At 40.4% G+C, this 27,250-nt stretch overlaps 1 protein-coding gene across 2 annotated transcripts in view; it reads left to right on the forward strand.

Annotated features, from left to right (window-relative positions):
- The window catches only part of ZNF652 (zinc finger protein 652), a 71,230-nt gene extending 45,539 nt beyond the window's left edge, over positions 1-25,691 (forward strand). For both annotated transcript variants that reach the window (XM_068529955.1, XM_068529956.1), the window contains 5 exons: positions 1,849-3,008; positions 5,941-6,088; positions 6,449-6,564; positions 7,030-7,174; positions 15,518-25,691. In XM_068529955.1, the coding sequence (XP_068386056.1) occupies positions 2,106-3,008; positions 5,941-6,088; positions 6,449-6,564; positions 7,030-7,174; positions 15,518-16,029 (1,824 nt within the window). In that variant the 5' untranslated portion in view covers positions 1,849-2,105 and the 3' untranslated portion in view covers positions 16,030-25,691. The remainder of the gene's footprint in view (positions 1-1,848; positions 3,009-5,940; positions 6,089-6,448; positions 6,565-7,029; positions 7,175-15,517) is intronic.
- The last annotated feature ends 1,559 nt before the right edge of the window (positions 25,692-27,250 follow it).

A 27,250-nucleotide genomic window follows, 5' to 3' on the forward strand; every position in this document is an offset into this window, starting at 1 on the left:
GCTACTATGGAGAACAGTATGGAGGTTCCTTAAAGAATTAAAAATAGAATTACCATATGACCCAGCAATCCCACTACTGGGCATATACCCAGAGAAAACCATGATTCAAAAAGACACATGCACCCCAATGTTCATTGCAGCACTATTTACAATAGCCAGGTCATGGAAGCAACCTAAATGCCCATCGACAGACAAATGGATAAAGAAGATGTGGTACATATATACAATGGAGTATTACTCAACCATAAAAAGGAACGAAATTAGGTCATTTGTAGAGACGTGGATGGATCTAGAGACTGTCATACAGAGTGAAGTAAGTCAGAAAGAGAAAAACAAATATCGTATATTAATGCATATATGTGGAACCTAGAAAAATGGTACAGATGAACCGGTTTGCAGGGCAGAAATAGAGACACAGATGTAGAGAACAAATGTATGGACACCAAGGGGGGAAAGCGGCGGGGGGGCGGGGTGATGAATTGGGCGATTGGGATTGACATGTATACACTGATGTGTATAAAATTGATGACTAAGAAGGACCTGCTGTATAAAAAAATAAATAAAATAAAATTCAAGAATTAAAAAAATAAATAAATTTTAAAAAAAGAAGAAGAAGAATACAAGGGGAAGGGGAAGAGGAACAGCTAAAAGGAACACCTTTGTCTCAGGTATGGGACTCAGATGGGATGGAGGAGGCAGAGGATGGCTGCTTTTGTTATAAACCTTGCAGTATATTTGACTTGTAAAACTGTGTATGATTTTTCTGAGTGATTACTTTGATAAAAAATTTAAAATAAGTTTAAAAATCAACCCCAAAGTTTTGTAGTGAATATTAAGTAAAAATAATAAATAATGAGCACCTTTACAATTCTGTGCACATAGCAGGTATTCGTTAAATACTAGTTTCCTTCCTTTTGTCAATTAGATAGGGTATGTGCTTGCAGTAATATTCATATGACTCAGAGGTTAGGTGGTTGGCTAAGCAGCAATGTGAGGTATGTCACAAAGCAAATTATGTGCCTTTCTCATCTTTTTTTTTTAATGGATGGTTTTATTTTTCTTGGAACCATATCAACCTTATGGTTACCGTTTCTTAGAATTTAGACTTCTGTGCAACTGACACATGAAAAATCACCTGGTTATTGAGTGGATCTAGAGAGCTATGCATAGAACAAATTTTAAAATACTTAGCAACTTTGAAATTACTCTAAGAAACCTGAAAACAATAATATCTATACCTAGATTATAAATTATTTAAGGCCAGTGACATTTCTCTCTCTTCTGTAGTTGTCAGTTAGCTGCTTTATTTTCCTGGTCCACAGTACCTAGCCCACTACTCCCTTTGTTCCATGAGCTCTCACCGTGGTGGATGGTGGTGACTGATATTGAAAAGAAAACCAGCCAGCATAAGGTCCTTGCGTGTTTCATGGACAACACATATTGTGTAACTAGACTGTAAACTCCTTGGGGATACAGACCATATATTCTGCCATGTCAGTACATCCAGGATAATGAATGCTATGCAAAAACAGATATTCACTTAGTCATCAAATATACACCGAACACCTACTAAGTGCTGGTAGTCACTGTGCTAAGCTCTAAGAATACCTCAGTGAACTGGACAGGTAATGACTCCTGCTGTCTTAGAATTTACATTCTAACGATGTTTGTTGAATTCATGTAACCCAGTAAAATGATGGCCCACACTGAACCATTTAAACAGGATAAAGAATTGTATATATAAAGAGTTTAATCATTTTAAGATATGTTTGTTGTATGATGTCAGTGCATGCTATAAGAAGGAAATAAGAGATATCTGATCTTTTTTCTCTTTGCTTTTCTTTGCAGATAAGATGCTCCACGTCATTTGCAGCTTTCTTCAAAAGAAAAATCACTAGTGCTCTGCTCTTGCCATAATACCAAACCTTTTGACTTACGCTTTGGTGCTGCAACACTGGAAGAATTGCACACAGGTTCCAGGAATACCTTTTTTTTCATTTGAGTGATTCTTTGTGGATGGAAAAAGATTTGAGTCTTAATAATTACCCTGTTCTAAAGCTATTTCTCTATAGTCTGAACTGCTTAATAAATTAGGCCACTTACCAATGAGCCACACAGTCAGTTCTTGTCAGGAGCTGGTTGAAAACTGTGCTGTGCATGTAACAGGAATGGCACAAGAAGATAGCCGTCGTGGTCAAGTGCCATCTACCTTTTATCATGGTGCCAACCAGGAACTCGACCTGTCCACCAAAGTGTACAAAAGGGAATCAGGAAGTCCTTATTCTGTGTTAGTAGACACCAAGATGAGCAAACCACATCTCCATGAAACAGAAGAGCAGCCATATTTCAGGGAGACAAGAGCAGTGTCTGACGTGCATGCTGTTAAAGAAGACCGGGAGAATTCTGATGACACAGAAGAGGAGGAGGAGGAGGAAGTCTCCTACAAAAGGGAGCAGATCATAGTGGAGGTAAACCTTAATAATCAAACATTAAATGTATCTAAAGGGGAAAAGGGTGTCTCTTCTCAGTCCAAAGAGACTCCTGTTCTTAAGACAAGCAGTGAGGAGGAAGAGGAAGAGAGTGAGGAAGAGGCCACGGATGACAGTAATGACTATGGAGAAAACGAAAGGCAGAAGAAAAAGGAGAAGATAGTGGAGAAAGTCAGCGTTACACAAAGGAGAACGAGGAGAGCTGCCTCTGTTGCCGCAGCTGCCGCCTCCCCTACTCCCAGAGCTACAAGAGGTCGTAGGAAGAGTGTAGAGCCACCTAAGCGTAAGAAGCGGGCCGCAAAGGAGCCCAAAGCGCCAGTCCAGAAAGCTAAGTGTGAAGAGAAAGAGACTCTGACCTGTGAGAAGTGCCCCAGGGTGTTTAATACTCGCTGGTACCTGGAGAAGCACATGAACGTTACTCATAGGCGCATGCAGATTTGTGATAAGTGTGGCAAGAAGTTTGTCCTGGAAAGTGAGCTGTCCCTTCACCAGCAAACAGACTGTGAAAAAAATATTCAGGTAGGTTTCATCACCAAGAGGGCAAACTTCCCAGGATAGAACCTGGCTGTTCACACTCACCTGGTATCTGCCCAAGAGAATAAATACAATAGAGGCTGAAGGGACAGTTTTCACCAATTTATCTTTTCAAAAGCCCCTGCTTTGGTCTTTTCAAAACCAGGCTTAACATTTTCTTTCAAAAGCATTAAATTTAACTGACGCTGGACTAGTGGGAACCCAGGTACATTGGAAGGGGGATCTGGCAAGGTGGTAAAGCAAGGTGATTGGCAAGGAGGTAAAGTCAACACCGACTTTGCACTGAGATTTACTCTTGTAAGACATGTAATATAATTCATTCTGGCATCTTCTCTGTCAAGGTGGGAGATACCAAGTAAAGGTCAGGAGTAGAGAGAGGTCCTTTTCTAAGGTTTGAAAGGGTGCCAGATGCTAGTGCAGCTGATGGGGACAAAAAGCATAATGACTCAGACTGGTGGAAATGGAAGATCTCCAGGAGTGAGTTTGCTTTTACCAGTGGAGAGATGACAAGACTGAATTTGTCAAGAGGCTAAGCCCATGGGAATATGCAGACTTTAAACGAGGCTGAGCTGGTTGAAAATATTGCCCACGTGGCAGTAGGGTTATATAATGCTACGGTGCAGTATTGTTAAGGTAACAAAACATGGTATTCAAACGAGGCTAGTCCTTGAAAGGACTATATTGTGATAGGTTAAGAGGTGTGCTAATTATATCATGTTGAGTGAATTATATTTTGTTGAGCTATGTTGGTTTGCACATGTGAATGCCTATTAATGAATATTCATAAGAGGTAAGTCTATTGATGTCGCCAAAAGATATGTAAAATAGAAATTTCTTGTACCATATTTAAGCCAAACTTCTTTTAGAAGATGAAATTGTTTTGTTTCAGTGTGTTTCTTGGAATACTCCTGATTTGGAGTGCTCCTTATTTTTCATGTTTCTTTCTTGCTTTTTTTTTTTTTTAATTTTTATTTATTTATTTATTTATTTATGGCTGTGTTGGGTCTTCGTCTCTGTGCGAGGGCTTTCTCTAGTTGTGGCAAGCGGGGGCCACTCTTCATCGCGGTGTGCGGGCCTCTCACTATCGCGGCCTACAGGCTCCAGACACGCAGGCTCAGTAATTGTGGCTCACGGACCCAGGTGCTCCGCGGCATGTGGGATCTTCCCAGACCAGGGCTCGAACCCATGTCCCCTGCATTGGCAGGCAGATTGTCAACCACTGTGCCACCAGGGAAGCCCTCTTTCTTGCTTTTAATCGACAACCAAGATCATTGCTTTACTTTAAAAATATAAATTATATTTTCATAATTTTTAAAAATTATAATATTTTTTTAAAATATAAATTATATTTGCTAAAAATTCACTGCTTTTTGATTCGTCAGTTGTGACTTGATCTCTGACACGCTTGGTAAATAAAAGAAGACTGAATCATGGTGCCTACCCTCCAATAACTACTGGTGCCCAGGGCCTGGTTCTGAATTGGTTGCAACAGTTCAGGCCAAAAGGAGTGCAATGCTGTGCTGCACCCTAGGGGTCAAACTTAGTTCTGTAATGATTCATTGCTGAAAAAGGTATATCTTGATCTTGATGTTTATATAGTTGGGTTTTTTTTTACTTAAATTTGCTTCATTAAGTACAGAAAACATTTAATAAATCCTTTTTTTGTGTGACTTTCTTCACTATTCCTCACCATAATTTCATTTAAACTTGTATTTAGATTTTGTGGATTCTGCTTAAGGAACTCTTTTTGCGTATCTAATCCTGATGACCTGGTAACAAGTAAAAATTAAAACTGTGCCCTACAGAATAGCTTATAGGAGTTGTCTGTCCTTTTCTCGAGCAGTATCCAACCAGAGGCTTATCTTTGTGACTCTTCTCGGAGTCCTTGTTTCCTGAAGGGATAATGTGTTCAGAGATCTTTATTTACAGTGAATAACAACTTGCTCCCTTCAGTATCACAGAGTCTGATGGTTACCTAGAACCTCCTAATATTGTTTTTAACCAGAAGTATTTTATTTTGATACATGTTATGATAGCCTAGACTAGTGATAATCCCTAATACAGGGAACTGGGCAGGACCGCCTGTGTCTCCTGCAGGTGCCTACGTGAGAGATCTGGAGCTGGGCTCCCCGGGAAAAGGGAGGATGAGACCAACAGCTGAGGGGTCATATTAAATTCTGCCAGGGGGAAATGTTTAATAATAGAGAAAATTAGATTTGGGAAAATATAATAAAATCTCAATAATTTGTGTCAATGAAGGCTCCAAATGCATTCTCTAAGCCACAAAAACATTGTTATACTTCTACAGATATATAACCGTCAATGTATGCTTTATCTTGTTTTTATTTACGTTAATTTAAAATTAGTTTGTATTCTCTGGTAAACACGTATTAACTGCATAGTAACCCATGTGTAGGAAACAGCTGCTCTTGGTAATCCATGTACAAAAAAAAAAAAAAACTTGAAGGTTCTTTTCAAAGGTATAATGCTAACTCGATAAAAGCAGTCTATCAGTTCTTTGATATTAGTGGAACTTCCTTTTTGCCTTCCTTTTTGCCATTGTCTTCATACTCCCCAGAGTGTCTCTAAAAAACTTCATCTTGGAAAATAGAACATAAGGATGTTGGTGTTGGAATCTGGACTCCGTGGATTTGTTTGGATTCTGGCCTGTGCCACGAATCTAAAGCACACCCATTTCATGGGACTTCCCTGGTGGTCCAGTGGTTAGGACTCAGCACTTTCACTGCCGTGTCCCAGGTTCAACCAATCCCTGGTCAGGAGAACTAAGATCCTGCAAGCTGTGCAGCTTGGCCAAAAAATAATAATAATAAAGCACACCCATTTCAGCTGCCAGTCAGCAGGCGTGGCTTTCTGGAAGCTCCTATAAATAAAGATTATTTCTATTTATCCTGCTCAGTGTGTTTCCTGTAATAAATCATTCAAGAAACTCTGGTCCCTTCATGAACATATCAAGATCGTCCATGGATATGCAGAAAAGAAATTTTCCTGTGAAATTTGTGAGAAGAAATTCTATACCATGGCTCATGTACGGAAACACATGGTTGGTAAGTTTTTTCTGTTGCTTTTCTCGCACACCTATAATTTTCCCTTGTTCTTTGGTGTGTTTTATGCTTTGGATTGGGCAGGATATGAGGAACTGCCTTATTTGAATCAGTTTTGACTTGCTGAAACTAAATACACCGTGTCTTCAGTAAGCATCACCAAATTGGATGGTAGAGTCTTCCACACGCAGGTTTCTTTTCAACATTGTTATTTTTTTCCTTCAGAACTTTGCTGTTAAAGCCTCACAGATTAGAGAGTAATCAATTAAGATGGCATGACCACCTTACAGTAGGACATACCTCTTTTCCCGTTTGAGCCTTTTGGTGGACTGTTTTTGAGTATAAGTGCATTCTGTGTTGCAGCACACACGAAAGACATGCCATTTACCTGTGAAACCTGTGGAAAGTCATTCAAACGCAGTATGTCACTCAAGGTGCACTCCTTGCAGCACTCTGGAGAGAAGCCCTTCAGATGCGAGGTAAGGCATGTGCTGCCCACCAGGCCCAGGCATGGGGGCTGGCTTATGTATACGTGGTGAGCAGTGGGAGAGAGGTGTGCCTCGTGCAAGGCACAAGGCTGCGTTTCCACAGAGCCGTCAGACCCGTGCTCTGAGCGTTGTGTTATGTCACTGCTGGGTAGAGAGCGGTCATTTTTAACACAGAGTTAGCTCTCTTAGATTAGGTTAAATTTGGGAATAACACGTGACAAGTCATTTTACTTTTCTCAGTAATTCAGAGACGTTAGATATACTTCAGTGATAATTATTTGAGAAATTTTCACTTTTATTATAACTCAGCTACAGAAGTATAGCAGAGCCAAATAGTTGACACAAGCAGGTTCTATTTTGAGTATGAAAAATATACCTAATCTCAGGCTAGGTAGGGTGGGCGCAGGTAAAGCTGCTATGCTTGGCACTCAAAAATCTCCACTGTGTCCAATGCAGAACTGTGACGAAAGGTTTCAGTACAAGTACCAGCTACGCTCCCACATGAGCATCCACATTGGGCACAAACAGTTCATGTGCCAGTGGTGTGGCAAGGATTTCAACATGAAGCAGTACTTCGACGAACACATGAAAACACACACTGGTAAGAATTTCTTGGGAAAGGTACAGATATGTCTCAAGCACTTGTTAATGATCACCTGTGAGTCTGTTTACTTAAAATTCTAAACCACGCGTCTGCATTCTAAGTGCAAATTCCGCTTTAAATAAACCTGATATATAAAAATACAAATTTATAATACCGAAAAATTAGGTTTTCATAATTTTATTTATTTAAAAAAGAATTGTTAGTGCCTTTTAACTGTGGGTTCCTTCAAGATGACGGACTCTTTATTTGGGACACGGGATCTCCTGAAATTGTATGAAACTTGTTTTGCATATGTGTGTATGTTATTTTTCTAAGGAGAGGGTTCTGGGTCTTTAAAAAATGTAGGACATTGTTTTTTTGGTTTTTTTTAAATTGATTTATTTATTTATTTATTTATTTATTTATTTATTTATTTATTTATTTTGGGCTGCATTAGGTCTTCATTGCTGCATGCGGGCTTTCTCTAGTTGCCGTGAGTGGGGGCTACTCTTTTGCGGTGTGCGGGCTTCTCATTGCAGTGGCTTCTCTTGTTGCAGAGCACGGGCTCTAGGCGCACGGGCTTCAGTAGTTGTGGCACGCGGGCTCAGTAGTTGTGGCTTGTGGGCTCTAGAGCGCAGGCTCAGTAGTTGCGGCGCACGGGCTGAGTTGCCCCGTGGCATGTGGGATATTCCTGGACCAGGGCTCGAACCTGTGTTCCCTGCATTGGCAGATGGATTCTTATCCTCTGCGCCACCAGGGAAGTCCCTGAGGGACATTGTTTTTAATAGGATACCCTCTCAATATTCTTAAAGTTTGATTGGATTTTATTTACCAAAATGCACTACTTTTCACGAACACATCCATCAAATGAGTTTAAGTAGTATTTTAACTACGTTGTGTTTTCAGAGGTATATGCTTCATAGCATAGGTTGAGTCTTGTAAGCATTGGATCACACAGCCTCCAGGAAGCTGGTTAGAATAATAGCCGCCTGTAAACACTGGGGCATTGTACGTCTGTCTCATCTTGACACTCCGGAATTAGCTGTCTTTGCACAAATTTAACAGTGTGAAACATATTTCAAGTTTCTAAATAAAATCTAATCACAGGATTCTAGGTTCTATTAGTCTACAGAGTAGCAGAGCTAGAAAGAACCACAAGAGATTATCTTGCTTAGCCTGCTTAACTAGTGGTGAGGAAATTCTGCCCATGGCTGGGCCTCTGTAGTTCCCATCTCTATTAAGTCCAAAGAAAAATACCTGCCTGGTGAGCTTCTTTCCCATTCAGAGCAGCACCTCTGATTTCAAGGAATAAGCTAGAGGAAGAGCCATGAGAGGAGTTTAGTAAATTACATCTCAAAAGGTAGTGATGGGGCTTCCCTGGTGGCGCAGTGGTTGAGAGTCTGCCTGCTGATGCAGGGGACACGGGTTCGAGCCCTGGTCTGGGAAGATCCCACATGCCGCGGAGCAACTGGGCCCGTGAGCCACAGTTACTGAGCCTGCGCGTCTGGAGCCCGTGCTCCGCAACAAGAGAGGCCGCAATAGTGAGAGGCCCGCGCACCGCGATGAAGAGTGGCCCCCGCTTGCCACAACTAGAGAAAGCCCTCGCACAGAAACGAAGACCCAGCACAGCCAAAAATAAATAAATAAATTAATTTAAAAAAAAAAAAAAAAAAGGTAGTGATAACTTTGAAGCCTAAGTGGATAGCAGGATATATCAGAGTATTTTAACAAATTCTCCTCTTAAAATCTGGTGGCTCTTGGACAGGCTCTTAGTTCTGAGTCGCTTTTAGGGTGCAGTTTTTTGTTAATTCAGCAGGAAACTATGGAACTAGACAGAAAATAAGTTTTTTTGAAGGCCGAAGCTGTATCACATTCACACACGGTGCTTGGCACATAGTAGATGCCCAGTAAATGTTTGTCGCAAGATTGGAAGGAACCTCCAACCACTTAAGCCTCTGCCCTCACCTCCTCTTTCCTGCCCGTCTTCCTGCGCTTCTTCCTCCCGGGTCCTCCCTCTCTCCTTCTCCTTCTGCGTTTCTTACTCTTTCTTCTTTCCCCTTTGTCCTTTTTCTTTCTTCAGGCCCTTAAATGTCCATAATATGAAACTGAAGTGTACATTTTGTGATTAATGTATAAGTTGAATAAAACTTTATGTTAAGTATTCTTCTTTGACCAAATAGGCAAGCTGAACAGTCCCTGTTTCTTCTAAAGGAATACAGCCACCTAAATTCACTTAAGTTTTTATTTTTCTCATTAAAAGTAGTAGTACATACTTATTAAAGTATATTAGAAAATATGAAAATTGAAATGATCTATAATCTTATCAATGAGAGATGACTACTGTTAACATTTTAGCACATATTTTTTTAATTCTATAGTTTCTTAATATACATATAGATACTATGCATAAGTGTTTATACGTTCATGTATATAGTAATAAAACAAAAGTTGGGTCTTTATGCTCTGTTATAACCTGCTTTTTATCTTACTGTATTATGTCATTAACAGTAATATCATTTTAATGGTTGTATAATAGTCCTTCTTATAAATTTGCTGTAATAATAGCCATCATTTATTATGCACATATATTCTGAGTACTATCTTAAATACTTTACATACATCATCTCATTTAATCAGTATAACCTTTACAGTGGTCCTGTTAAGGATGTTATCTCCATTTTATTTAGCCAGTTCCCTATTGGACATTTAGATTATTTCTATTTCCACTTTTTCTACTGTTATAAATAACACTGTGACAAACAACTTTGTGGCTAACACATCCGTGATTATTTACTTGGGATAAATTCCTAGAACTGGGATTATTAGGGCAAAGGGATGTGTATAGTTTTAAGACTTGGTGATATGTATTGCAAAATAGCCATCCACATATGCTCTTACCAGCTGTGCATGAAAATACCCATTTTCCCAACCCTATCCAATGCTAAATAAAATCAATGTTGAATTAATAGGTGAAAAATGGTTTCTTACTGTGTTAATTTGCGCTTAATTGCTAAATAAGATTGAGCATTTTTTTTCATATGCTTGTTGGGTATCAGTATATTTTCTTTTCTGAATTGCTTGTGCCTTTTCTGTATTCATCTTGCCATTGCAGTGTTTGGCTTTTTCTTATTGTTTATGATAGCTCTTTATATAATAGCTCTTTGTATATATTTATATATATGGGACCTTGTTTAACACCGATATTAAAATTCTTTTCCCTGGTTTGCATCTGCCTCTTAGTATTGTTTGTAATGCTCACACTGGGAAAGCGCTGGATGGTGGAGTTGGACAAACCTGGCTCTGCCACTCACTAGCAGTGTGACCTTAAGTGAACTATGCAACCCCTGTAGGCCTCTGGTTCCTTGGTACTAAATAAGGATGACAGTAGTACCTGAAAGGATCCAAAAAGGGTTAGCTTTTAAAGAAGAAAAGGGATAGCCCTTTTAAGGCTGGATGAAACCACATTTAGAGTATGTTTTGGTGGGGGTTAAGGCCATTGCAGGAACTGACATTGATTGGGCTGTTTCTTTGCAGTTAAAGAGAAGTGAGGTAGATCTTATCTAGGGAAGCCGACCAGCCCTCAGGCAGGGTTTCCTGGGATGGTGTGGACATGGCGTGAGTTCAACATAGAATAATTGTTGATTCTCTTTGTACCAGGCACAGTGCTAAGTGCCGAGGGATACAGGATGAATTAAGACCTGTTTTTTGCCCTCAAGGAGCTTACGGTCCAGTGATAGTGATGATGATGATGATGATAATGATAATAATAGCAGCACTAAAATGCACTGAATGTCTACCATGTACCAAATAGTGTTCTAAGCACTTTCCTCGAATTTCTAACGTATCGCAATAACCTATTATTATTATCTTCATTTTTCAGATGAGGCTCAGAGAGTAAAGAACTTGTCCAAGGCAGTCTGACTACAGAAACACATACTTAGTTATTCTGATACACATTTAATGAAGCAAGTAATAAAAGGGCGGGATACACAGGACATCATGAGGGCAAAAAGCACCATCCCAGAGTCTGGTTCTCAGCTTCCAGAATTTGTCAGTGTACCCAAGCAGATGAGGGTCAGAGGGATTGATCTGTGCTAAATAATCTTAATAATATATAAATAAAGTTGCTAATTTACAGTGAAAAGCCTGAGTGACAAGTGGTTCCGAACTCTTATGTTCTTTGGTCTGAATATTCTTTGCCTAAAATCAGTTTATATTAGAAGCTAAATTATAATCACAAGATCATCAGGGACAGGAAATTACAGCAAAGGAAGGTAATTGAATGATTTTCATTGTGAGTACCATCCTTCATGGAATCCAAGAAGCCATCAGTTTTAAGACAAACCTCATTTATATATCGCTAAGAAAATGCTGCAAATTAAAGAATGACACATCACCGATTGTTATGGTATATGTCAGTTTCACAGATGTAAATATTTGGGGGGAAATGCATGTCTTAGAATTAACTAATATTTATTTATAAATATTAATTAAGAATCTACTAAACGGGGCTACTGTAGCGAACAAGACTGAAATAGTCCCTAGATTCACAGAGCTTATAGTCACGTTGGGGTGATAGACAGGCAAGGCATAGCAGTGGTTTGGTGATGAGAGCACAGTAAGTACAACTAAATGAGGTTGGTTAGAGTTTGATGGATTCGGGGATGAGGGGAGGCAGGGAGTATAATAAGACATGATACTGGAGAGCAGTAAGCAAGTACCACATCACAGAATAAGCCATGTAGAAAAGTTTGAGCTTATTCTAAGGACAGTGGGACGTTCTTCAGTGGTTTTAAGCAGAACGTGACACATCTGAAAGTTCGCTCTGGCTACAGTGTGGAGAGTGGATTGGAGGGTGGGAAGCAAGAATAGAGATGGTGAAACCAGTCAGGTGGATATTGCAGTAAGCCAGGTGAACGATTGTAATGTTATGATAGGCCAGATATATAGATACACAGATTTCTGATGCTGCTCAAGGATATTCATAAGCAGATTGGGATGCTTGTGTTCATTGGCCAGATCACTTTTTCCTTTGAAAGTTCAAAAGACAGCTAACTAGCCAAATTCTTGCTCTTTCTATCTTCCCTGCAGATTCTGTCTTCATTTATTATGTGCATTCTTCAGACTCATTACAATACTGTTTCTCATAATTAGGTTAGCTTTATCTGTATGTAACAATCAGGTTACATCATAAGATGTATTGACATATGTGCTTTCTAGTTACCTTGATGGACTTAGCTGTTAGTACCTCCTCCAGCCACCCATTTACTAGCACTTCCTTAAAGTGGGACATTGTGCAGATGGTTGATTTCAAATGTTACATTTTGATTTTTCCTTGTTTCAGCCTCATTGTAATCTTACCTTGAGGTTTCAGGGAAACCTTATCATCAGTCATTAGCATAGTTAGGAGATGGGGCCTAATGAATAATGAGAGAGTTGGGTGGGATTGTGGGTTTATGTCTGGAATAACAAATGTGGGAAATTTGGTAGGACATCAAGAAATGGATAAAAGATTATTAAGTAGTTAAAAGGACCCATTTAAATTTGAATACATGGATTTATGGTAGGCCAGTTCTAATAGTTTTTAGTCTTTCTGCGGCAAATCATTATAGCCTAGAAGACTACAAATGAGAGATAGATGATGAGAGAGATCAAGGACTGGATCCAGGTTTGAGCACATAACAGAAAGTTACATGTCCATATATTAAGTAAACTGTCAATGAATAAAGTGTCTAGTGAACCTAAAAAGTGATTAGTGAATTAAGTGGAGAATGTTTGCTTGTATTAGACTAATAATTTAAAGATTAGGTCCTTTGGCTCTGGTTCCGCATGGCTGTTAGGAATGAAGACTGTTAACTCTGGAGAGTCAAGGAGGAAGGGGTCGAGGGGATTGATAGGTTATCAAACAGGTGTGCTTTTAAAACATTTTATTATACAAGTAAGTCACGTTTATTTTAGAAAATAGGAAGTACATATAAGCATAAAAAATAAAGTAAAATGTCACTCATAATCCCATTATCTAGAGATGATCACTGGTAACATTTGTTGTATTTCTTACCATATTTTCCTACACATATTTTTCATTAAAAATGGATAATACCATGCATGCGTGTTCATAACTTGCTTGTTTTACTTAATAGGCTATAGATAATAGATTATAGATTTTCATGTTAATAACTACATTTCTATACTTCTATAATATTGCTTTTAATGGCACTCTCCATTAGATGGGTATACCACAACTGATTTAATCAATTCCATTTAACATAGAACTTGAAGGGGTTTTTTTTCTTTTTTTTTTTATTATTATTTATTATCTATGGCTGTGTTGGGTCTTCGTTTCTGTGCGAGGGCTTTCTCTAGTTGTGGCAAGTGGGGGCCACTCTTCATCGCGGTGCGCGGGCCTCTCATTATCGCGGCCTCTCTTGTTGCGGAGCACAGGCTCCAGACGCGCAGGCTCAGTAATTGTGGCTCACGGGCCTAGTTGCTCCGCGGCCTGCGGGATCTTCCCAGACCAGGGCTCGAACCCGTGTCCCCTGCATTGGGAGGCAGATTCTCAACCACTGCGCCACCAGGGAAGCCCGAATTTGAAGTTTTTAATTGGAGGAAATGGATTAAAAAGAAGGAACAGAAGCCAGTAGAGAATTTATCTAGAAAGATGAGTATGAATCACAGTGAAGATCCTAGCAGTGGCAGTGATTGAATAATGAAAGGTAGGAAGATAAAAGAAATATTATAGTGAGCAAATAGTACTGGTAACTATGGAGAAAACTGATCCCTCCTGACGGTTCGATTCAGTCTCTCATGGGAAGTGAGGAAAAGTCTGGCTTCCATGGAAGGAGGCAACAGGAGATGTCAGTTTTCAAAGGCAGAGAGAAGAAATAAGGACTACAATATGGATAAAGAGGAGTTTGCTCGTAGTGTTAGAAGGAGTCCCAAAGTGGAGGAAAACAGTAAGAAAATAACATTCCTTTGTGTGTTCAGGAATGCACAAAACGTTGAGGTGTGACGCGCCATTGTTTTACGTGTCTGGCGCCAGACTGCAGAGTATTAAATCCTGCCTCTCCACTGGCTGTAGAACCTCCAGCAAGTTTCTTAATTTCCTCATCAGTAAAATAGGGATAATAGCGTACCTACCTCATAAGGCTGTGAGGATCACCAAAGGTTAATAAGGTGTCAAGTGATTAGAACAGTGCCAAGCACACAGTAAGACTCCATACACAATAGCTCTTATTTATACAGAGTAGAATAAGGACACCTGTTAGAAACAAAGGGAGTAATAATTGAAGTGAGAGCAAACTCTTGTAGCAGGAGCTACGGTAGAGATACAAGCTACATACACTGAGCATTGGTGAAGGAAATGATAGATACAAGCACATGGTCACTGAAGCGCATGTAGACAGGTATTCCACACCACGCCACAGCATTCTGGATGAAGTGATCATGGACATGTGTGTTCAAACATCATTTTGTTTCTCCCTATGGCCTGGGGAGAGAGGCAGGCAGACATAGCATAGAACTAAGCAGTAAGTCCAAAGGATAGTTAGGAAGTTTAAAAATTAAGCCCTTAGAACCCAAACCTAATTTCCTCCCTAAGTGCCCTTAGAACGAAGGGGTTTTGTTTCCTTTCTGGCTCATTGTCCCAGTGGTTCTCCACCAAGAATGGTAGCCTGCCGCTCAACCCTCCCCACACCCATGGGCATTTGGAAATGGTGTGGGGACATTCTTGATGGTCAGAATTTCTTGGGGGCGTATAGTCATCTGGCGCCAGGACCACTGAGCGCTCTTCAGGTGTGCAGACAGTCCCACGTAATGGAGAACCGCCTGCAGAGAAACACTGTGGTGCAAAATCTGTGTGGTAGGGTGAGTCAGTCCAGAATTTCCCCAAATAGCAAAAGTGTTAAGCCGCATTCTAAGGATTGTGTTCGAGTAGACGTGCAGAGACTTATTTACTCCACAAGACACTTTCAGCAAAGTCCTACTCTGGGTTGGAATGTCAGAAATTGCTCACAGATCAGCTCGCCTATGCTTAGAGGCAGAGATTCATCTGTGGGCTTGGTTCGCTGGAACACAGGAAAGCCGTTTGAACACTCCTTCCTGTAGGATGTGGAAGATCACTACTGTAGAAGCCTTTTTTTTTTCTTTTAACCAAGCCCAGATGGTAGGCTGTAAGTAAGTTTTAGTTGTATCTGCTCTTTTTTTGTTAAGTCCCAACTTTGGGGAACTCTTTTATGACTATTAGAATATAATATGCCATAAGGGAGAGGAGTGGTAACCTCCTTTTTTAATATGAGGAATAGCCGGAGCACATACTTGCCGCCTAGTGTGTTAATCCTGTTTTTGTGTCTGTGTTCGTCTCAGGAGAGAAACCCTTTATCTGTGAAATCTGTGGCAAAAGCTTCACCAGCCGCCCCAACATGAAGAGGCACCGCAGAACTCATACAGGCGAGAAGCCCTATCCGTGTGATGTGTGCGGCCAGCGGTTCCGCTTCTCCAACATGCTTAAGGCCCACAAGGAGAAGTGCTTTCGGGTGACCAGCCCCGTGAACGTGCCGCCTGCTGTCCAGATCCCACTCACAACCTCCCCGGCCACCCCGGTTCCTTCTGTGGGGAGCACCCCCACGACCCCCGCCCCTCCCATCAGTATGAACCCCGTCAGCACGCTAACCCCTCGGCCCATGCCCCACCCCTTCTCGCACCTTCACATCCACGCGCACCCTCACCACCCGCACCACCTTCCTATCCCCCCAGTCCCTCACCTCCCCCCACCTCCAGCTCTCTTTAAGAGCGAGCCTTTAAATAACAGGGGCCAGGGTGAGGACACGTTCCTGCGGCACCTGGCAGAGAAGAACAGTTCAGCCCAGCATCACTAACATCCATCTCCTTAAATGTGTTCTCCACGAGTTCCGTGCCCCGGTGTGAGTTTGCAGAGAGGGGGTTGGTGAGCATTTCTGTAGCTGTCAGACTCTCCTCAGCCTCCACCAAGAGCTTTGTCATGGTCTTGGTGAATCAGCACATCCGAGGGAGTGGACAAGAAGACCTTGAGCTCACGGAGGGAACTGTCGAACCAGGGAACCACCGAACTAAAGCCCAATTTGCTTGCATTTTCTGGTGACTTTTATAAATTTCAAATACTCAGACTTGTGGAATTTTATAATTTCATATCAGCTGATGAGGTATGCTTGCTTTTATATCCTGGACTTCTCCTCAAAGAGGGGACAGGCCTGGTTTCCTTTGTACTAATCGGGAAGGCTGTGACATTAATCCAGAGCATTAATTGTATCACTGTGTATCGTAACAAATTCTTTTCAGCTTTTGGTGCTGGCTTCAGAGTTGAGCTAGCCATGTTTCACAGTATATCAAGCATTATAGAGAAAGACGGAAATTTTCTTCTTTGTGTAGCTCTCCTAATGCACTCTTTATTTTACTACAGAAATTATTTTAGAGTTTTTGTATAGACTTCTTTAGTAGTCTGTTTCTAAAATGAAATGTATTTCAATAAGCAGTGTAATTTTTTCAGTGTAGCTGGACCTATGTTGTAAAATAGAAAAAATTTTTATAATCATCAAAATGTGATTCTTAAAGATGCATATAACTTCTATAGTTCAAAGTTATTCTTACATCCGTACAACTCAAAGGTGCTTCAGAGACTAGATGTATCTGAAAGGGTCTCCAGACCAGGTTATTGCAAAAACGAGGTTTTGCTTTCGGAATTTGGCATAAGTACTTGGTAGTTTTTTAATCTCTGCTTAACACTCGGGGGCCTGTTAGGCTCGTGGACATGCTGTGTCCTCCATGTTTCGTTGGGTTCAGTTAGTACGTTGAATGGAATGATTTGCAGAGGGTTGAGCCTTTTCCAGGGAGGTCACCTGAAGCTGGCCTGTTTTGAAAATCTGAGTAAAGCTGTTCACCGTCAAGAGGAGGAGGTGACGGAGGCTGTTTCCTCTCAGTCACGTCTCTCTTCCCCCAGAAACGTGTTCAGGTTCAGCCTCTGTGGGACGACAAATGGAAGTTTCCTAATACACTGCTCACTTTAAGGGTTGCTTTATTTTTCTAGAATTGTTACAAAAAGATAAAATAGTACACTAAAATCACAAACATGATGTTGCTGATAGTGGCTGAGAAATTTGGATAAGAACACAAATTGGTTATGACTTTTAAAATGTCTCTTCTATCCATGGATGTAGTCACAACTTCGAGCTATTCTAACACAGTTTAAATTGTGGTGAGAGAGAGAAAACGACGTTTTGCTGCCCTGTCCTCTGCAAGCGATGATGTGATAGCAGCCTTCTTGGATAAGGAGAGCCGCAAATGGGGCAGGTTTGAAAGAGTTTGGGTAACTTCTAAAGAGCATGGTCAATCAGGAGCTCATTATAAGAAAGGCTGAACAGAAGGGCTAACAGATTGGTTATATTTAACTGATCACATTTATCCGGACTCAGTGTAGCTAAAAATTTTGTAATTTTTCATCTCAGCGAACTGAGTTTCAAAGCGAGGTCTACTTTCTTTCTTTCTCTCTCTCTCTCTCTCTCTCTCATTTTTTTAATCTTGAAATGTCTTCATTTTTCTTTCCTCAAGGTTTTAAGTCTTTGCCTGAATCAGAACCCTGACTTTTATTTATTTTTTATTTTTAATATTAAGTGTGCAGATAGACTTACAGCACTTTTCTGGCTGATTAGCTCCGTGGTAGGAAAACTGGAACTCTTTCCATTGAGGTTAAGTCCCTATTTTTAAAATATCGCATTCTCTGTTAGCTTTTTGGTTTAATATTTCCAGATTTTTTCCTTCTGATTACTGCCTTTGTCTTCTATAATGAGCATAGGAAAATTTGGGAATGAGACGGAAAAGTATCTCAAGACATACTTTTCCTGTTTTTGGTTTTAACTTCTAAGGAATGTGGTTTTAAATATTTGTGTACATTCTTTGAACACTCAAGTACCCAAACCAATAAGAAAAGTTAATTCCTTATTTATGACTGTTATATCTTTGGTGGCTGCCTCCCCTTATTTACACAGTCTCCTTGGCATTCCATGACAAGGTTGTGGATATACACCTTTGTGTGGACATACCATTATTTCATGTCCAAGCTTGTAATATTAAAATGATGTTTAAGATGTAAATTACAGCTTAGTTAATTGGTTATACCTTAGTTTGTTCTAAATAAATTTACAATATTGGGCAGCAGTTCTGAATTCTAGACTTGAGACCATTGACTCCACCATTTTATGAGGTGTACTATAATTACACACTGGAAAATTCAGGGAGTCGTATTTGATTTTTCATTCAAGTGAATATAGCCATAAGAAAATATCTACATAGGAAAAAACAATATCTACATAGGAAAACCAATATTAAGCAAATAATCACCACCACCCTTAACAGAAGCAAAGAAAGGATTATCTCTTTAAAATATCAGCATTGTCACACAATACAGTTCTTAGTGAAATGTACTGTGGAACAATCTGGAAACTTCCAATTTTTTTTTCCCTAGATAAGCATACCTTCCCTGATTTGGGGTTTGTGGTCTTCGGGAAAACTGCTCGGAATATAATGACTCCTCATCAGTGTCATGTTACATATGCCTAATGAAATGCATTAAGAATATTCATAACATTAATGCTTCTGAATAGAAGAACTGCAGAATTAAGCCTTAAACATATATGCGCATCAGGTTTAACAAGCTTAAGACTCAAACTCAGGGTTAAAATTTTGACTGGGGTCCTCTACTAAAATAAAAGTTGCATTGTATGGTGTGTTCCCTCCCACCTATAGTACAGCACCCTGTGACTTCTTCAAAACTTATTACCTACTTGTTATCTGTTTATGAAAAAAAGAACTATGGAGGAGTTTGAGTTCTCAGCCCTTATCTGTACTTAAATTTTAAAGACAACAAAGGCCACATTTCAGCATTATATAGATACCAAATTGAGGCTGTTTCTCATGACTTGACTTTACTGTCTTCAAAGGCTTGTATCGTTGCTAGAGTTAAGACTTACTTGAAAATTCCCAGCTTGAGTTGCTATTGCTTTTTAAACTTTTTTTGCACTTTTTTATTCTTTTCTCATAGATTGATCATTCAAATATAAACTCTTCCTTAGCCTTAATGAAAGGCTGCTTGTTGCTTTCTCAAATTGAGTGGGGCAGGCTCATACTGAGTCAGATTTTACATTTGAGTGAAGAAACTAAGATGAACAGTTTAAAAGTTTCCATGTATATTTGTGATTTGATTCTTATTTTTAGCAAGCAGGGAAGTCTCCACATAAAACTTTACTACAGTAGTTCAAAGTAACCTTTGCAAATCAGTTACGTATACTTTTACAGTCTACCATTTTTACATTAACTGTTCTAAATTAATGACTGAGCATGGACATTACCATAGTTGTACCATCTTTTTTAAAACTACATTGGTTGGAAGTACCTTTTCATTGTGGTTAGAATGCTCCCTCCCTATGATTTGATTGCCGCTTGTATACTAACTGGTGGCAAAATACTCTGAAGAGATACTTGTAAACTTTTAATTTTCTACTTCTTGAAATTTTTTTCACTTTTTATGTTTTTTTGAGTGGATATGCTTGTTTAGCTTAATTTTTATTTCACTGGAAGTTTTAAATTTTAAGAAAATCAAGCAGAAATAGAAATCCATTGCAGATGTGTATATATATTTACCACATCTTGAAGATTTCCGTTAGTGAAACACAGAATGGTAGGTGGGGTTTTAATGTTTAAAAAAAGAAGAGAGAGAGAGAGAATAAAACTAAAGTTAGACAAACCCATCTGTTTGAGCTACTGCATAGAAGAGACAACTTTTATTACATCGCTGATCCACATGATGAACATTTCGGTGCTGTTGCAGACTGTATGGGAAGTATTTGATGGAAAAGGGATAAGTTACATTTAAGAATTTTATCAACTATCTCCCATTACAAAAATCAACTCACTTGGAATTCTTCAGGCTATAAAATTGAGCACGTAAATATTGGGTTTTAATTTTCCTTTGCCTAAACCAAGATAGGAAATTTCCCAAAAGATCATTTTTTTTTCAGGAATGAAAGGTCATTAGCCGCTAGAGATACTGGCATTATTATGTACTGGCAACACCCTAGCTAACCTGCTTTTGTCATCTGTAGTGTTTATAACAAATAACAATGACCTTCCAACCCTGGACACTACCTCGATAAAGCAAACCAGAGACCCTCTCTACACTTTCTATGGAAGCCATAAAAGTTGCCATCAATATATCTACTTTCATAGTTCTGTACTTTTATACTCTCTAGACTTTTTATAGACTTTGTGATCAGATCTTTTTGTCTTAGAGGATAGGTTTTGCAAGATTCAAAGGAAAATCAAACTCCTTGGTTGTCCCAGCTTTGAAGCTTTAGCCTCGGTAAATTTGTTTAAAGAACTAGATAATGTACCACTTATCAAATTTTTCATTAAACTATTTTGCAGAATTGCATATCGGGAAAACAAACTTCTCTTTCTCATTCCCTAAGTAGAAGCTATATTGTTGTAAGAAACTACTTACAAAGTGGATTTCTACCTTGTTAGACTCTGTGTATAACTTGATAATATATGTATTGTCATAATGTTCCTGGAGTGGCTTTTATTTCCTTATGACAGATTAGTGAGCGTACCGCTCTCACTAATCCTGTATTATCTCACTGCAGCTTCAGTCTCTCTCACTCTGTTCTTGAGTGCCTTCAAAAAGCCAGCATCATGGAACATTCTTTTCCTGATCTAAATCCTACCTCTGATTATTCATCCTCCATGAGTATTGGAACTCACTCTTATTCCAATTGATTTGTCTCTACAAACTAGCTCTGAAACCTTGGATGTGAATTTTTTATGTATTTCTGTTTTGTTCCCCCATGTCGCTTTTAGATTACATTTTAAACTTTTATTTATATCTTATTTCGTCACGTATTACATCTCTAGTGATGAAAGGTTTTATCCTTATCTGAACTCCTCATGTTCCTTTCTTTCACCAGAAAGTAGATGTTTCTTTCAAATTAAAGGTCATTGAGGATCTCTTTTGCACATCTTTTTCTCATCTTAGTCTTCCCGAATGCCTCCCCTTTCTGGTTAAGGGATCTCGAATGCAGCTCTTGCTATGCCCTATTCTGATCTGCTCTCCCTCTTCGAGAAACATTGTGCCAGGTTGTACCCATAATGTTATTTTAGTCAAATTAATTTAAAATTGCTCTCTGGGTTTATCAGAAGTCCTTTTACTGGTGTTTGATCTGCCTCTCTCATCCTTCTGTCCCTCAAAAACTTCCAGTTACTTTCTCTTCTACCTGTTCACATCTAATTAATCTTTAAAATATTGTTGATACGTAGTATACGAAGGATGTAGTAAAAAGGAGGTTTCAGTGTGTTCTCCATGTGACATGAGCACCTTATTGATGAAACATTGTAGCAATTGGCTCATCTTTCACAGTCAGAACTGCAGCTTGTGCTGTGTACAGGTCTCTTGCTCCCTTTCAGTTCTCCTCCCAAACTGAAAACAAATAGAACTCATTAAAATGAGGAAATTAGATTGCTTTTTTTTTTAAGTGAATGAAAGCTATTGAGTTGAGCCCTTTGGCCTTAGTCGAAATTTTTCCTTTCTGACTTAAAACATCATGCCTCTTAAAGTTAATAATACTAATACTCAGGTTTTCAAGGCTAACTAACAACCACATGAAGTGGGAGTCTAAGAAGGCAGCTGTTAATAAATTCTTGTTCCTTTTATCTGGCGACAGTATGTTATTGGTGGGGCAGTGTAATATTGTGAGAATGCTTATGTTTGATAATGAATAAATTCAAGACATTTGAAGATGTCACTGGCTGTTTGGAATGGGAATACTCGTTTACAAAATGCAAAAAGTAGATTTCTACAGAAATAAGTAACAAGAGTTTCTTGTTGTTTGAAATCTTTTTGCTTTAGTATGCCTTGACAGTCCCCAAACCTAGAAGTTTGCCTCTTTTAGGTAGTAACTGGCTACCTAAAGTGACCACTTTGAATCTGTGGCTTTTCTCCTGGGAATCTCAGGCAGTACAGCAGTGGGAGCCGTGCGGGGAGTGGGGGGGGGGGGGGCGTTGCTCACACCTGAGGAGCCACATCCCTGAGACAGACTGTTGGCTTGTTTCATGTCTTTGTATGTAGGAGACGTTTGGCACAAGTATCAAAGGGCCTTTGCCCCTAAGAAGTGTCTCCTCCGCTTTCTAGTTTCACACTATTTGAGCTTCCCTGGTGAGATCAGGGATGTTACAAATTACTTGAAAATGATTTGGGGGATGGGGCAAGAAGGGGTAGGAGCTGGATTTTGCTTAACTTTGGAAGGAAATCTGGAACTTGCGTTGTTGGTTTTGATCAACCAAAGAGCCTGTCTCTATAGCGGATGTGCCAAAGAATCAAGTTGTTTCTAAATATCCAGCTCCTCTGAACAAACGCGGCTTCCTTCTTACCTGCCTTTAACAGGTGAAAAGGGACCGTGTGCTCACAAGGCCGGAGACACCAACTCACATTCTGCATAGGTCTTGAGGCTGCGTTTAATTGCATTCAAAGGTTGGTGGGAAATATTTTGTTCTTTTAGAATCTCTAGCCTATCCTAGAAATATCTTTTCTATGCTTCATTATTCAACTCATTAGACTTGTTCCAAAAGTAAAAAAGAAAGACACTGTGTGGCATAGTTTTGGTGTTTACTGCTGAAGTTGTATCCCCAACCATATATATGCAGCCTCTGAAAATCAGATGAATTCTTCTCAATCTCCCATAAGTCTGAATATGCATCTTCCTCTTGACATGGGCAGTGTGATTCTGCTCCACCAGCAGTACTGGCTTTGTCCACAAGGGAGCAACACAATACTTTAGCTTCTTTATTCTCACCTTCTAAAGAAAGATCCCACTTTTAAGTCTCTTATAGAATATTCTCTCTAGGCTCAATATTTATTTATAGATCTTCGTTTTTAAGACATTTTCCCTTATCACTAAGTGCTCAGCCTTCATGATGGAAACAAAGGTTGATATGTGGGTCAGAGGTCCTTGTGGGTCAGGCATCTGAATTAGCCTTTTTACATATTGGTGCCAGAGATTGAAAGCCAGAACCTTCCCACTGGGGATCCGTTGTGTGCTAAATGCAGAGCAGGAAGGCCACCCTCCTTACTTTTTTCTCCCAGATCCCACCACCAGCGCAGGGCCATTACATCTCTGAGAAGGACAAGAGCGGCAGGGGTAACTCTGGAGTATGAATGAGGAAGTGCTTCTTACCTTCTCTGCTCCAAGCAGATGTCTGTTACAGCAGGGACCAAGTCAGCGGGGTCAGCCCTGTGTCCTGACCCGTAGGGAGTCCCCTGCAGCAGTCACTCCTCCCGGTTAGAATTCAGTTTGTGTTCCCTCTGTGTCAGTTTCTTGTCTTAGGGCTCCTGACCCTCACCAGCTCTCTGACCGCAAGTTTTGTTTGTGCTCATAGCAGCACCTTCCTCACAAGAAGCAGGTCAGTAATCAACTAAGAGGAAACACCAGACCCAAACTATTTAGCCCGTAGAGCCAGGAGGCATCTGCACCTGGAATGGCCTTGCGAACAGATACCTCCTTGGCCCTTTTTCCCCAGCCAAGTCTGACCCTGAGCGATACAGACAGATAGAGGCATCCACTTGCAACCCCAGCACTTGGCGAAAAACAAAACTGAAGCTGTGATTGGTTTAGGTAACAGGGGGCCAGGTGTAACTTGTTTATCTTTATTTTTGTTTTCCCCAACAGTACTGAAATCACTTGCACTTTTCCTCATTTCTTAAAGAAAAAATCCAGTTTGCTTGCCAGGAATTGTTCAGCGTTAGGTTTACAAAGCTTGTTGTTGAATGTTGAACATTTGTCCAAAGGAGTTTGACAAAACAGAAGCTGCTTGGTCCCTGTTCTGCCTGCTAGGTCACAAGGATTAAGGCCATGTAGCTGGGGTACTTGTGTCAAGTCCAGAAGAGGGCAGTGTCCCTCTCCTACCTCTGTGAGGACACAACTGAAGGTGAAGTTGGACTCATGTAGGACAGGTACCTCTCGTGCTGCAAAGAAGTTTAGAGGAGCCTTTCGGTTGGGGAGGTGACAGGTAATAGGACAGGATCTCGTAAGATGGGAAAGATACTGGGGAGAGGAGAGCTGCTTGGCCCCAGGGAACCGTAGTAAGGGGGAACCAAGCTTCCCTCCTGAGTCTCCAAACTTGCCCAGCTTCCCTGAGTCCCCTGTATTCCAGCATCCTGTCAGATCCCTCAATATACTGATTTTCCCCCCTTGTGTTAACTATACCAATATTATTTTTTTAGCAATTGAAATGCACTTTTTAATTTCAACTCAATCATGATTTTAAGTATAAAAAATTTATAGACTGTTAAAACTACTTTTTTGTGTATTTTTAACCACTTGATGTAGCATTGTTTATTTTATTCTTATGAGACTCTGGTACAAGGTGTGCCACTTCATGATATTTCTGAGATGCTGGGCCTTTGGATGTGTACGGTAACCAACTTAATGCTAATGTTCACAGTAAAAAAAAAAAAAAAAAAAAGAAAGTAGTCATATCCATTGTGTGTATTTCTTCACTTCATTTCTTCCTTATCCTCAGGTGACAGTCCTCCTAACAGGCTGCCCAGCCCACAAATCCTGCTGACCTCTTTATGAAGGGTAACATGTTTTCAACGCTGCTGGCCAAAGTTAGAGTGATTAGTTCTCTTTTATTCTCTGCTGCCTGGCTCAGTGCTGATTGGTTTCAGTAACGCTACTCTGTCTAGCTGAACGATAATCTGAACATATCCTAGAAAACAGTGTTTGAAAAAAAGGATCACAGTTGGGTTCTGAATCAGTCTGAAGAAAAAGAAGACAGATGGAAAGCGCTTACAGAGTACACTCAGTGCAAAGCGACGATTATAAAATGTGGTACTTGGATGAGGCTCCTTTTCCTTCCCCTATGCCCATTAATTCCTGCACTCATTTGTTTACTCCGCAAATGTTTATGGAGTGCCTAACATGTATTGGGCCCTGACCTGGCCACCGGGGGTTCAGCCGTGAGCAAGACACAGTCCCTGCTCTCGTGGAGCCCGTGTTCCAGTGGAGGAAACCTGACAACAAACAAGTAAATAATTCTCCAACAGTGAGGCTTGCCCTCAGAGCTATTACTGTAGCCACTGGAGGATCAACTATTTTCTACCGAGCCTTTCAAGCGCAGGATCCACCCTGTTCCTTTCTGTCTAAGGATTCCAGTGAGGGAGTTAAGCACATAGAAAGGAAATCTTGTTCAAGGTTCCTTTTGTTTAAAACCTCTTAGAACGGAACAAAACTGCCCAAATCATAGAATTACCATTCTTATTCTCTATCATCTTGTAACTCTGACTAGACGCTGATGTTAACACACTTTTTTCATGAATATAAAGTAGATATTCCCCCTACCCCAGTGTATACTAAATCAGTGGCTTTCAAACTTTGGCTGTGACCCACAGTAAGAAATGTATTTTCTCATTACTTGGCTGTCCAATATACGTATCTGTGAGTTTATTGATACACGTGAATTAAAGATCCAAGAAAAATATCTTTGTGCTGCACTTTGATATTTTCTATTCTATTTTTTAAATGCTGATCGTGAACTACTAAATTAATTTTCAGACCCACTAAGCCCTACCTGCAGTTTGAAGAATCTTCTTCTAAAGCAGTGTATATGTGTATCATTTTATTCCAGCAGCAGCCTGAATTCACTTTCATACAGAATCGGGTTGTTTTAACTGGATCTTCTAACATTTTAAGTCTTAACGTGTTTCTATTTCTGACTGGGTCCAAACTCTGAAGCTTCCTGCACAGATTAGCCATCTCTCATTCCGGTGCCCTGCAGTGGAGACAGGTCAAATCTTGGGCACACTGCAGTCAGTCCTGTCTCATGGGGCCTCTAACCCACTGCCGGTACAATGATCCTCGATGAGTCACGCCTCCTTGTGTCCACACCCTTTTGTAGTCTGTCCTTGCCCCTCCTTCCATTAAACTCCCAGTAAGAAGTGTGGCCATTCTCAGCTCCCTTGAATCTGGGCCGGTCTTGGGAATTCTTTGACCAATAAAATGTGGGGAAATGATGTTGCAAGTCCTGGAGCCTTGTGCAGCTTCTGCCTTTAATTCTCTTGGAACATGACTGAGGAAGCTCAGGTGAGACCACTGACTGATGAGAAACTGCGTGGAGAGAGAGGTCCCAGCTGTCCCTGTCAAGGTTCCAGGCACGTGGTTGAGGCCATCGCAGACCCTTCAGTTCAGCTGACACTCCAACTAAACGCATGCTTAAGAGCCCAGGTAATACCAGCAGAATAACTGCCCAACCAACCCAAAGAATCACCAGAAATAAATTATTTTTGTTAGAAACCACTAAGATTTGGGGTGGTTTGTTACACAGCAATAAGATAACTTGGAAACGCCCTCAGATTTAGGTCTAACAGTTACTAAGAGCTTATAACTTTGCACAGTCCGTTATGCAAGAACTTTGGGGGGGGGGGGGGCATAACGAAGTAACAGTTTTAGCTCATGTGTAACCCTGCTACTTCTATTTCCAATCCCTATTCAGCAGCTATGAACTTGCAGAGGAAGGAGGGTTTCCTCATGTCCACAGCTGATTTCATCAAGAACACCACCATTTCAGAATTCCCCTCCACCCAGACTTCTGGCCTGCTCTTCTGTGTTCCCAGCCTTATTCCTGAACTTCCTGGGTTAGGTACTGCCTGGGTTTAGAGCCCTCTGACTGGTACATCTCACCCCCAGTCCCTGCACCTAAAGCATGGTAGCCCCTTACTTAGCTTCAGTCTTTGCAACGACGTTGACCTTCCCAAGATGTTATCAGGGGAGACAGTATAAGAGTTAGAAGCACACAGGCTTGTTCACAGACAAACTTGGGCTCGATCTTTTCTCCCCTAACCGTCACTTCTGTGGCTGCGAGTAAGTTATCTAACCACTCTGCGCCTGTTTCCACATCTGCAAGGGAGGATATTAATAGCAACTCCCTTAAGGTCACTGTGAGGATTGAATAAAGCCGTGCAGGTAAAATGCTCAGCTTGGTGTTTGCCAGGTAGTAGTTGTGACAGGCAGCTCTAGGGTG

Source organism: Eschrichtius robustus, chromosome 20 (assembly GCF_028021215.1).
Source record: "Eschrichtius robustus isolate mEscRob2 chromosome 20, mEscRob2.pri, whole genome shotgun sequence".
In the NCBI taxonomy this organism is placed as follows: domain Eukaryota; kingdom Metazoa; phylum Chordata; class Mammalia; order Artiodactyla; family Eschrichtiidae; genus Eschrichtius; species Eschrichtius robustus.